Source organism: Microchirus variegatus, assembly GCF_963457635.1.
Source record: "Microchirus variegatus genome assembly, chromosome: 1".
In the NCBI taxonomy this organism is placed as follows: domain Eukaryota; kingdom Metazoa; phylum Chordata; class Actinopteri; order Pleuronectiformes; family Soleidae; genus Microchirus; species Microchirus variegatus.
The window spans coordinates 18,936,958-18,950,739 of NC_139802.1; the positions used below are offsets into that span (position 1 = coordinate 18,936,958).

General features: G+C 42.6%; 1 protein-coding gene across 1 annotated transcript; it reads left to right on the forward strand.

The window, feature by feature from the left end:
- Window positions 1–3,134: 3,134 nt before the first annotated feature.
- On the forward strand, window positions 3,135–5,753 carry LOC310929142 (coiled-coil domain-containing protein 39-like; the record flags this gene model as incomplete). Its single annotated transcript, XM_083891858.1, has 1 exon — window positions 3,135–5,753. One exon carries the CDS (start codon window positions 3,135–3,137, stop codon window positions 5,751–5,753), a length of 2,619 nt encoding a protein of 872 aa, XP_083747984.1.
- Window positions 5,754–13,782: the final 8,029 nt, after the last annotated feature.

A 13,782-nucleotide genomic window follows, 5' to 3' on the forward strand; every position in this document is an offset into this window, starting at 1 on the left:
TTCAAAACCCCTGAACTATCGCTTTAAAATGAACAAGGAACGACATAAACAGTGAACAAGTTATTACTACATCCACAGCTTTATAAGTTGATCCAGCATAACGGTCCAAAAAAAACCCTGGCCCCTCTGTTGCTGCTTTTATTTTGCCAATAAGGCCATTTGAAATCGATTGGTATGTGAGACTTATGCAACATCCTGTGAGTGTGTGTCTAACTCCTAAATAACAAGTATTCATTGGACTCAACAGGTTCAGAAAATCCAGTGGGTTGGGGGAGAAGCAAGCAAATTATCTGTAATATCTTTGTGTTTTCTCTCCCCCCCTCAAAAAACGGAACTGTGTTTTCAGTTCCCTTTGTTTTTTCTTTCAGTAACGCTCCAGAGAGGTTGTATGTGAGAACAGACATTCTCTGGAGGTTCTCCTGCATGCCAGCTCTCTCTCGTATAATCTCTGAATGATTTTAGAGTTAGCTCATGTGAGAATGCAAGCAGGATAAACTCCAGATTGTCCTGCCTCCTGCATGTTCAACTCAGGCTCTCTCTCCTCACCTGGATCCTCCAGAGATTCCCCTGCTGTTGTGAATGTGTCTCGGGCCAAACTGCAGAGGATGTCCGGTCCCAATTCTCTGGACATTATCGGGATTTCAGGAAAACACCTTACAACTCTTTCCTTTTGCACAGAGGGTGGAAATGTAAGGATCATCTGTAGTCTGATTAGGCAACAATGCTGAGATCATTTGGGGTTGGAGTGGTGTGGACGGATGGAAGAGAGGTGGATAAGGAAATGGACACAAACAGGGGTCTTAGCTTGAAGAGATGGAATCGGGGGGGGAAGAAAAGTGAGGTGGAGCCAAATCAAACAGAGGGAGCTCAGAGTTTGGTTCTCATCTCAGTCAATGATTGCTTCCAGCTACGTGTGAAAGAATGCTACTGTTGGAACAGCCAACCGTCACCCTCTCACCTGACACCCCCAATGATAAAGTGAAACCTCCACCCCTTCTTCTGTCAGCCTTCACTTCTCCCCTTTTCCTTTGAGTCCTTCCCCCCCTCACTGTGCTGTGTAACCACCCAGGCAATTTATGATTCAGTGATAAGGGACTGTTTGAAAGAAAAAATAAACTTCCAGTTTGTAAAAGTACAGGAAGTCTCACAGAAGTAGCAGTCAGTCACCAGGGGGGCTTATTTTGAATGGAGGTACATGAGCCTACTTCCCACTTGATTAAGAGCATCAGTCTTGTGGAGTTAATGGTCTCGACTGCTAGTTTGGGGTCTACGTGCTACACATGAGTGGAAAGCAGTGTGATTGACGGCTGGTTGCGAAAACTTCCTGTTGTTAAAAAGTGTCTTGGCGCCAGTCGAAATTGCAAATCTCCAGGATTAAATCAAGATTTGATGATGTTCCTTTTTTACACTGAGGATGTTTAAATTAAAAAAAAAAAGAAGAAGTGAAAAGTGTTCCTCATGGTTTGTGCGACCATCTGTGAAATCAGGTGACTGAGCCAACACTCACACATCTAAAGAATGCTTTTGTTTTTTCTTGAAAGAACTTCAGCCCGAGCTTTGATTATGTTCTTCTCGATTTTAGCTCTGAAATGTCTTACTGTTCAGGATAGGAATGTTATTAGTTTAAGCAAAATGGTGCTCACTGGCCACAGTCGACTTTTATTTCTAAGTATCACCACTGCATCGTCGTCGTCGTCTTCAGCAGTAGCTCATGTGTTTCCCTCTCTGTGCTCTGAAGTGCATCCCCCTGTTGGTCAAACGACGATGCTGTGTGTCAGGGGGAAGGAATGCTAATCTGGACAAGTTGCAGACTGCAAAGACTCAGTTTTTTTTTGTTTTTTTTTTTGGCTGCCAATTTCCACTGCACAGTACTTTCCACGTGGAGCTGCTCCAGAGTAGCCAGGGTACAGAAGGAATTCCCGGCCGAGGGAGCGGAGGTGTTGACAGATTGCCGATTGCTCGTATGACCACACCCCCTCAGTGAAGATGACAGGCTGGAGGGAGAACCACAGGATCCTGGATTAATTCATCTGGATAGATGACGATAACTGATTGATAAGAGAATATAAACCTTGATGTCAGTAGTGGATCAGAGGACGTGCTATTTTAGGCCAAAAAGGGGCAGATGCTGTACGTTGAATGTGTTTTACCATTGTGCATTGAACTCATTGCCTGCTGATTGGTGGCCGGTATACAGGTCACCAGGGCAACGGAATGTCATCTGCTTTCATCTGCTCTTCCATAGTTTTCTGTGGGGAGTTCCAAATAACAATTTTATCTTCAATTTCTTCCAAATGAAGATACTTTTGCCTGGATTTTGCACACTGGACCTTTACTGGATTTTGCTTGAACTTTCGTGTGCCAAATTCTGCAGAGCCACATCACTGCATCCATTCCGAGTCTTGCAATTAGTCTTTTTAGTTTTCAAAAACCTGAGGTACACCTCAGGTTACACCTGTACCAAATATCGTATCAGCCACCATGTGGAAAAAGGGTGATTTAAGTGACTTTGAACCTGATATGGTCATAGGTCCCACTTGGGCTGGTCTGAGTGTTTCAGAACCTGTTGATCTCCTGTGATTTTCAGGCACTACCATCTCTCACATTTACAGAGAATTGTCCAAAGAATAAAAATTACCCAGCGCAAAATGTTTCGTTGATGCCAGAGGTCAGAGGGGAATGGCCAGAAAAGACAAAAGTAACTTGTAAAATCTGCTACAACCAAGTTGGGGTGGACGATACGGCCAAAAAAACATCATAAAAAAACATGTGAATATTGATAGTTATTATTATAACATTATGATTTTCTCTTGTGGAAAAATTGAAGAAAATCATTTAATTGCATTGAAGCACGTTCTCATTCTACCTTCTATCTCATAGCCTCAGACTCAACTAGACCTTTCATTCTTGCCCCCCTTCATCCACGTTTGGTTTTCTGAAGGTTACCATGACAACCTGAAGATCAAAAAATCAGTGAATCAGAGCCATCAAAGGCATGACATCATCCAAGTATCTAGTGTATTGTAGCATAAAGGGCATAAAACAAAACTAATGAGAGAGAACAGGGCGTTGGTTTACACTAAAGAGTTATTCTTCTGCTGTTTTGTGGAGCCTTTGTCAAGCTGCGCAGCAACATGTCAAGCATTCTTGACTCAGTTTTAGCAAATATAGGCTGGGATGAGGGCTTTGCTATACCCGAGCCCAACGCTGAAAACAAGGCTTTGCTTGACGAGATTCGTATGAAAGAGGCAAAGCTCGCGCAATTGAAAAACAAACTAGAGAGCAACAAGGATCAAAAGGAGTTCATCGGCGAATTCCTCAAAAATGGCAAGCAAGAGCTGGATAACATCGAGGCTCTGTGTAAGTTTAAGGAAAGAGAAAGAGAGTTGCTCAAACACCTCACATCCCTCGCAGAGAACGAGACAGGTCGCATGACACAGGACACTGTTAAGATGGAGAAAGAGCTTAAGTTTTTTGCAGACAGGACAAATGCGTTAGAGAATAGCATCTCCAATACCAAACAGAAGCTACAGGAGTTCAAGGAGCAGATGAACTGGGATCAGCAGGCCATGGATGCCTTTTTGAAGGAGTCAGTGCTCAATGATGAGGAAACAATGGCCATTGTCAAGTATTCCCACCAAGATGAGCAAAAGATCAAGGCACTCTCTCTGGCTATGGAAAAGAAGAACTTGGAAGCCAAGGAAAAGCGCAAAGCACATGACAAGGAGTATGCTGAGACTTTAAGCGCACAGCTTGCTTTGGATAAGGCTGCAGTGATTTTGTGGCAGGCCCACCAGGAGACTCAGCACCTTCTGAAACGGTGGGAAAACACAGTCATGCAGATGCAGAAACGTGATGCAGAAATGCAGCAGTGTGCACGGCAAATTGAACAGGCCAAACAGAAGACCAGGGACTTGAATACTGCTATTTCAGTAAGGAGGCACGTCCTGGAAACTCAGAGGACGACCAACAAGGAAACTGAGAAGAAGATAGCCCTCGCCCAACAGCTGGTTTTGAAAGTGCGTCAGGAATTGGAAAGTGTGGAGGATAACTGCACCGCGCTGCAGCATGAGCTGGATTGTTGGAAGGGCACGCTAAACAAAGCAAAGAACAATGTGAAGGCTGCGATGTCCAACATATCCAAATTGCAAGAAAACATCCGGGATATCAACAATAAAATCAATGAGGCCAAGGCTCACAATTCTGCACTTGAAGAAAAGCTTAACGCTGTAACTCAGTCTGCGCTGAGCGAGGAGGAGAAGGCTGACCAGATGGAACAGTTTCTTAGAGATGAGGAGCAGGAGATCAAGGAACTGAATGTCAGCCTGCGTTCTTACATAGAACAGCTCTCCATTTGCAAAGAGTTTTTGAAGTCCCTGAAGAGCAATGAGAAGGATCGTATCGCCAATGTTTCAAAGAGCAGATACATTATTTCCTGTCTGAAGACCGAACTCAGAAAACTGCAACAAGAGCAGATAAGACACCAGATGACCCTTAATGAGCTGGAGTCGAACATCGTCTACCTGAGGAAAAAACTAGCTCGGCTGCACGGTGACGTTCACTTGGAAGAGAAACAAGAGATCGCCATAAAGATTGATGAGATGTTCAAAATGGTCGAGGAGAAGAAGAAGACGGTGAATATGCTAAGCAACGCACTCAAGCAGTCTGAAGATGATATTCACTTTTTAAGGAAAGAACTGGAAAAGGCAAAACCTCAAAAGGTGAATCTCTCAGAGAGGGTCGAAGAGCTCATGCTAATCGATAATAAAAGTGACATGGAGGTAAAGAAACTCCAACACAAGAAGCAGGAAAACATGGTGGAGCACAACATCATAAAGTTAAAAGTTAAGCGCATCAGAAATCAGCTGTACAACAAGGCTGATGCTGTGCTGTCTTTGGAGAAGAGGAAGCTGGAGCTGCAGAGAGACATAAAGGAGAGGGAGGAGGAGCTCAGAGTCTACAGAGAGATGCAAAGCCAAAGGCTCAAGATCATTGAGCAGGAGAGACAGCGACTCAGAGCTGAACTGAATGAGAAACTGTCCAGGATTGAGGTGACAAAGAAACGTTGTGAGATTTTGTCGTTTTCAATAGATGCTCCTGAGGGGGAGGAGGATAAGTGGCACGCTTTTCATCTTGTAAAGGTCACACAAGAAAAGCAGGAGCTCAGGCAAAAGGGAGACTATCTCGATGCTACAGTGTGCAAGTTAGAGCTGGAAAATAAAGCTCTGGGGAACACCATCCAGTTGTTCAGCGACAGCAACTCAGTTTTTCGCAAATCTCTCAACAAAGTAAAAGAATCGTATCCCGAATACCAGGAAAAAATGAATTTAACGGAGCAGCTCAGGGGATTTGAAGAAACACTCAAGTCCAAGAAAAGAGAGATCCAAAAACTTCAACAAAACTTACAGAATATGAATAACGTGTTGGAGAGTCTGCTCCAAGAAGAGCTGCTCGAGAAAGAGAAGATAAAGGAGAGAGACTTAGTTCTTATGAAACTCAACAAAGAACTCTCTTCTCTCCAAGACAAAATTGACAGAGCGAAACGACAGTGCTTTAGGCTGATGAAACAGATCCGTGCGGCAAACGATACCAACACTGAGACCTTTGAAGAAAAGGACATCAGACTCAGGGAATTAAAAGAACTCAATAAGAACAGCAATAAGATGTTGAATGACGCCTTGGAGGACAAGCCAGATCTAAGATCAGAGGTTGAGACGTACTTCCAGGAGGGCAATCTATCCATTCCAGCTTAGGGCCTTGACTCTTGATTACCAAACACTAAAGACTGTGGTCCTGGAGATTTTCAGGGGCAGCAGATAACTGAAGAACGACCTAATATGTGTGTATCTCTGCATAATGGACATACTTCTGTGTGTTCAACCGCCTATTCTTAATTTTAATGTTTCTAAATTTGTGATTTTTCAGACTTGGGTCACCACATTTTATATGCAGCTTTGAAATTGTCTGGAATAAAACCAATATTATTTGTTTTTTGGGCAGCAACTTGACAACATGCCAGAACGTCATATGTTAAAGTGCATTTATGTAAAGCCTTACTGTATTTTGAGACACAATATGACATCAATAAAACCTTTTGACAAAGGACATGATCATTGTTAACTTTCTTTCAAATTTCCCCCTAACCTGCCGACCAGAAAGCTGCTAATCTGGATGTCGACTTAGGCATCGTTGCACACTGCAATGCTTTTAATGTGATATGTAAATGTTCTCTGTCGTAGAAAGAGGGTATGTTTATCAGAAAGTTGAAGATGTAATGCTGTGTAGGTCTGGAATGATGTCCACTCCAACTTTTTCTATACTCGCTCAGGTGCATTGTGATGATCTGATACAGTCTGTCGGGTTCTGTGATATCTTGCTCGATCTCGGTGGATTTAAAGTGCGCACTGAACTCTTCAACTTGAAACCGGCACTGGTACCGTTCATTTTACGGGAGTTTTGCCAGCCAACATGGCACTACGAGCCAACTGAATGTGACGTCCGGAGCATTTATATGTAAACTATATATGTTGGAGTGGTAAAGGTCCATTCTGACGATATGTAACTTTGGCGTTGACAGGGAACGTGCCAAAAATGGTTGGGGACGGTTATTTTGCTACTATTCCTAATGCATGGACTGCATGTACCGTACCATACCAAACTTTACTCTACCTCTTTTCTACGCTGCTACAGGTGTGGATTGTCAGGGGACACACAGCAGACTGAGCATCGCTCTCCTTCACCCTTTCTTCACCCTTGGCACCACATTCTGCTTCTCAGGAGGAGTCACTTTTTGATTTGTGAACTTAATGTTTGCAGCCTTGCAAGTATTTTTACCTAAACATGTCCAGTTAGTGAGACCAAGCATATGGTATTGTTTGTGTTTTGCTATCATGACAACCTCTTTTTGATATTTCACACAGCCCTTGGCCAGACCGAGCAGAATAATCAATTCATGGTCACATGGAATGCTGAATATACTTTATGAGCATTAGTGTGGCTCTGAGAATGTTCTCACTTCTTGTCTTCCATGTAACTCTCACCTTTCTGTCATATCTGGCTAAAAGCAACAGTGACAGGCTCTTGAGGAATCACTATAATCAGATGGCAGCTGAAAGCAGCCAGTCAGCAGTGAGAATAATCAGACCGCTGGACCACCCTGACGTTCAAAGAGAGCTCTTCTTGTTTTTCAGGGTTCTGTTGCTTTCCAAAACGCATCAACTACACAACTTTAATATGAAGACATGAAAACATTCAAGCTGCTTAAGCCCAGAGGCGACACACAAACCCCATCAGGAGTCTGCACTGGCTCAGCTCCAGACGTACGCCCCTCTTCTAAAATTACACCCACTCGACCCCCTTCCTCTTTGCCATCGCCATGGCAACCTGCCAACTAGAAATCATGAAAGCTGTTTTAGCTTATCTCATCAAAACCAATGTAATTGTTTGCCTTTTCCTGTTGCCAGAATACTTTGTGACCATTAGCACAATGTTAACAAGGCCACAATTCCCCTAATTTAACATTGAAACAACACATTTTTGTAATGTGTTGTAAGGGATCTAGGATCTTTTCTGCTCTATGATGATATTTGCTTGTATTTATTTGATATATTTTGTTCATTTTCACATCACGAACATGCAGAGATAGCTTATGACAGACAATACACGATTACACATGTTCTTAAGTGTGTTTGGTTGGGTTCCAGTAAGTGTATCAAACACATGTTTTCACTGATACTGGGCATTTCTGAAGACAGTATTCGTATCATCATCAAAAAGACCTAATTCTGTGGTTATCCAGTCATCACGCATTCAAGGACAATGTCTCAGATGATTTATTCACTGTTATTTACAAAGCTCAAGAACACCATACACAATATGGACAAAAGTATTCATACGCCTGACCATTACACCAACAGGAACTGTAATGACATATTCAAATATAGTGCTTTCATATGGAGTTATGGACTTTTCTCAAGATTTTGAAGTTTCTATGTGAATGTGTGTCCATTCATTCTGTAGAGCACTGATGAGGTCAGGCCCTGATGATGGAAGAAGACCTGGCTCACAATCTCTGTTCCGGTTCATCCAAAAAGTGCTCGATGGGGTTGAGGGTCAGTCAAGTTCTTCCACACCAAACCCAAAGTCAAACCATGTCTTTATAGTCCTTGCCTTGTGTACTATGGCACAGTCATGTTGGAATAGAAAAGGGCCCTTCAGTTGGAAGCATAGCATTATCCAAAATGTCTTGGTATGATGAACAGTTAAGATTGTCCTTCATTGGAGATAAGGAGCTGAAAGCCCAAAGCCTCATTGAAACACCTGAATTCAATACTCCCAAGAAGACAATGCCATGCAACAGCAAATAATGGAGGGAACAATTAATAAAAAGTAGTAAAAGAAAGTGAAACCAAGGTTATGAAAATAGGGGATATAAAAAGTGTGAAAGAAATTGGTTTGATGAAGATGAAATGTCCCTGTGATGTTTGTGATGCTGTGAAAAGCAGCAGTTTGTTGCAGCATGTCCACAACCGATTGCTGATAGTTTTTCCTGTGATTGGAAAAGCAGCTTCTGGCTTCCAGCAGAGGAAGGAGGCCTGTTGACTCAGAGCCCTGCGGGGGCAGCCATGTTTTCCTACACTGTTTTGGGGGCTTGGCTGCTGAAGCACTCAGGGTGACAGAAACTCACTTCGTTTCTTGAACCTTGTGGCCCTTTATTTGAGCTGGCTTGGATCACGGTTGCCAGAAAAAACCTCTCCAAAGCAGAGAGCGGAGCCGCAACTCAGGATAAACACTAACCCCTCCAATCACAATATGCCCCTCCCCAGCCCTGCTTATTTTGAAGAGGGATCACATTCAAATTTTGTCCTATTAACATTTCAAAGTATGATCAAATCACTAAGTACCACAAGCATTTTTCCCCCCCTCCTCCGTTTTTTCCAAGTCACAAATGGATGCCGTTTGAACGTAAAAGCGTGGAACCTGATCACTGGAGGAAATCTAATTTCATGTAGCTTATTGTTCCCAATCTCCCCTCTCGTCTATAACAGTGATTCAATTTAGACTTTTTCGAGGGCCTTTGACATCACAGAGATACTGTAAGTCGTCAGAAGTTTATACAACAGCACTGAGTAGACTCCGTCTTAAAGAGTGGCCCTTGTCCAACACATATATTATTCTAACTTTCTTACTGCCATGAGACACTGGCTCCTCTGTCCGTCGATCGTTCACCCCATGCTTCGCTGTTGATCCACATCATCTGTAAGAAACTGACTCTTTATGACTGTAAACTGTGGCCGGGTGTCACCGGTCTGAGGGCGATCTTATTGGCTCTCCCTGACATGAGCCTGTGTGGGGAAAGAAATCATCAAAACATTTATTTTCTACTTCTACTCATCATGATATTGGGTTAATTTTAGAGGCAAAAGAAGAGACATGATTAGAGGTCTGTAATGCTATAGCGGCCCCTAAAGGCCACAGTGTTTTTTACACACTCAAAGGCAACAACAGCAGACTGATGCTGGCACTCTTTTTTTTACAGCTTTTACTAGTATCATAGTCCTCCAACACAAGGTCACATTCTTAGAATTCAGTTTGGAGTCGTTACAGATCAGATTTGATGCTTCATGACTTCCACAGGGTTCCCATGGGGTCCTTGAAATCCTTGGATGTGAATTTGGGAAGAAAAATCAAGTTTTGGAAAATCATCGTAAATAGACATTGCTTGAATTTTGTGCAAAAAATAAGTTAAGTTGATATTTAGGTATGTCTCCCTTTGTTTGTTTTATGACGCCATCTACTGTTTCATGCCCTGTACTGCTTGGTGTACGTAGATCAGGCCTACGCAGAACTAATTCATTGTCGAAAATTCAAAGATCTCTGTCTCACCAAAGAAATGACAAAGAATTAGTGAAACCAAGATCCCAAGGACAATCACTTGTCCAGATGCAGAGCGTGCTGCAAATCAATAAAAGCCATCACGGGCGAAGCAGCTCATACAATTTGCCCTCCCATCTTCAGCCGTGTCAGCACATTCTGTCATTGAATTTGAGGGAATTGGTTCTGGAAAGTACTTTTGGTGTCAACCAAGATGTGGGAACCCTGCTTTCAAACGCTGAATTTGTCAGAGACTCGTCGGTATTGAAGTGGGAGATAGGTAGGATAAGAGGAAAGTGGACAAGGACTCATATACCTCACTGACTCAGTGACTCAGGTGTGACTCCAGAGTCTCCCGATCATCCACACCTGGTTCCAATCCGTTCACTCACCTGCACCTGGCTGCACTACAAATACCCCTGGTTTCCTGAGACACTTTGCCAGATTGTCAGCTTAACTCAGTGGTAACTGGATGACACATGAATTAAAAACTGGCCGTACTGAGAAACACAGAGAGTCATGTGGAGTTCAGCATGAACATCCATCCATCCATCAATTTTCTACCGCTTTCTCCTCCACTGGAGGGTCACGGGGGTGCTGTGCCTACTGTGCCACCTGTGCTGGCTGAACTCCAGTGACTCCTGCAGCGCCTGAAACTCTTTGTGGAGTATCTCCATCAGTGAGAGTCGAGCATCAAAACGCGACAGCGTCCCATTAATGGAGGTAAGGATCTCCAAAAAAAAAAAGTCATGGTCCGACGTAGGAGGGGGAAGAGGCTGCTTTGGGTGAGTCCTTCGGTCGGTTTCTTTTTGCCGAGGGTGTTTTTGGTATTTTCTCCATTACTAATCGGTGAAAACACTCGTCGATGTGCTCCTCTAAGTTATCCAGTCTTCTGTTTTGTCTTACTGTTTTTTTTTTTATCACGACTGTTATTACTATTTGGCCTCAGATTAGTTGGCGATGTGCAGAGGAAACGTTTGCATTAGCTGCACGCTGCCATGTTGGATTTTTGCACTGATCTCACAGAATCTCGCGACACTACAGCATTACCCGACCAAAATATTGCATGTTTTTGGACTGTGGGAGGAAGCCGGAGAACCCAGAGAAAACCCATGCACACACAGGGAGAACATGCAAACTCCATGCAGAAAGGCCCTTGTTCCAACCGACCTGGGTTCCCGAACCCGGATCTTCTTACTGCGAAGGCACGAGTGCCAACCACTACGCCAACAACCCAAAAACATTATTTGTGTGTTGCCGCCTTCATCTGTCGGGCAAAACTATCAGACCTGACTGGAGGAAGACTGAAGCAGTGACATCAGTAATATTTGCGCCTATCGCATCTATCACACACATCCATTGTGACTCAGTATTTTGACCATTTATTTTCACCATCAACCACAGCATTTTTGCATTCTCTCTGTCGTGGAAACGTCACCACTTGACTCGTTCCACCGTGTACTTCGGGAGCTCACAAAATGCAGTTTCAGCCTCTTCCACAGAGATGGAGTGCAACTTGTGTTGTAGAACACACACACAAATGACGTTTCCCCCTCCACTATGGATGGAGGCTGAGCGCCCGCAAGTATGTGACGTCGTCCAGAGAATCTCAACCCTGATTGGCCATCGCGCCAGCATGAACTGCAAAATTTCAACTTGAGTGACAGACACAATGTGTGCGATAGAGATCGTGTCTGTGCATTGAATTTGTATGTAAAGTTGTTGCGTGACAAATTCGCATCAAATCCGGTGTGAACGCAGCATAAAAACAGTCAGCACTGGTCAGATGGACCGTTCAGTCTGACCCATACCAGCTACGTAGACTGAGCTGCTGTCTCCCTCACACCTGTGCGCAGATGTGGTCTGACTTTTCGATCTCCACACTTACCTCTTGTTGTTTAAAATGATAACACTGGCTTAATGAGTCATGTTGTGGCCCACATGGCACTAAATCTCTGACTTGTTCACTTACAAAGCTGCATTCTTTTTTGTTTCATGTTATAACCTGTACTTACAGAATATATTGTCTGGTGTGTAGTGTCAGCATTTGACTATTGTTGGAATGGGAAATTCCAGTATGTTATTATGTGTCAGACTGTTCATTAATTATTTGTTTGCGTTTTTGCTTACACAGGCACAAAGGCCTGCAGTGTGTGTGTGGGTGTGTTGTTAACCAGTCCGTTTTTAAAAGGGAGTAGAAAACACATTTTTTGATTTCATTTATAGTCTCACAGTTAAAAGTTTTATGTAACACATTATGTGAAGGGTGCTGTCCCTTCACTCTCGTGCTTCTGAGGATCTGAAAACCACTGCAAACAATGTCAGACAGTTGGACATAAATAACCCTGTAGTGTGGTGGTTGAGGGCTTGACTTTTGAAGTTTGAAAATGAGTACACAATTAGCTTTTCCTGAAGCTGATGCTGATTTATAACAAACTTATTGTCATCTTTGATGAACGATGAGCCTGATGTATCGCAGCACCTTCAGACCCTGAACTGGCTGCTGTCTTGTTTGTTTTTAATAACAGTTGGCAATCGTTACATGCACTGTTGTCACCTTCTGCTCTGGAGAGTAGACCGGAGAGAGCAACCTAAAACCTGTCCATCAAAAAGAGGAGATTTTATCATCTATAAAAATGTTTCCTCAGTTTTTTTTTCTCAGAGACCACCCTGAGAAAGACTGTCCTTCCCCTTATTCCTTCTACGAATGTGTAGTTATAATACTGAACTTTATCCAGAAAGCACCTTTCAAAACACAGTTACAAAGTGCAGTGCAGGACTCGGACAAGTATGAGGCGCCGATTGTAAAGTTGCACATGCTAAAATAAACAGCAACTTTTTGCCACATTTAGCAAAAAAAAACATGTATAAAAAACATTTGAATTTTTTTATGTTAGTTTTGACCAGATTTACATGTGAATTTTGTTATATTTACTTCTCTTGTGCAAAAATTATTTCAATGTTCAATCTGAATAAAAAATCTAAATCGAAAATCTTAAATCGAAATGTTAAATCTAAATCTAAAAGTTAAATTAAATCGAAATGTGACCCTCTGGTGGAGGATAAAGTGGTAGATAATGGATGGATGGATGTTAAATCTAAATCTAAAATCTAAACTAACCACCCTAGCGGGGAAAATAAACTTGAACATACACTATCGTGATAGTGATTTTAAAACATAAATGTGATCAACATCAAGACAAAAATGTGTCTCCTACACAATAAAAGCATGACAACATTTTCTAAGGTAAATATGGGCACTAAGTCTTGAAAGAACACGCTTTAAGACTATGTCTTAAAATATGTTTAAGACAGGGGAAAGGTGCCATAGGTAAACAAGATGTCACAACCCCTGGCCCAGGCCCTTTTTGTTGGCCATATATTCTGTTTTGACTTTTCTGTTTTCTTTACCTTGGGTTTTGGTTCAGTTTCAGGTTCTGATTACCTTAGTTTTATTTTGACTTCCTGTTCTGTCTTCCCTGCTGATCGTCTGCCCCGCCCCTAATGTGATTCACCTGTGTGATGTGTGGTCTCACCTGTGTCTGATTATCCCTGTGTATTTAGTCTCAGTGATTCCTCGTGTCTCTGTTGTTTCACATCACAGTTCAATCTGCTCTGTTGCACTGGTTCTCATGTGTTCCTGGTCAAATCCCTCTGTGTTCATACAGTACAATTTATTTGGTCTGTGTTTTGCTTTTTGTTTAATTTAAGACTTTTTTTGTTCCATTTTTACAACTGGGTTTGGGTCCTCCATATTTTATTTTTACACCTCATTACACATGGCTCCTGTGGTGGGTCGTTCCAGGGAGTGGATGACTGAACCTCTAAACACAGTAAATGTTTGTTAACTGATCTGAGGTCTGAGTGTGACTGAGGGCCTCAGGTTATGACCAGATACGAGTGTGTGTT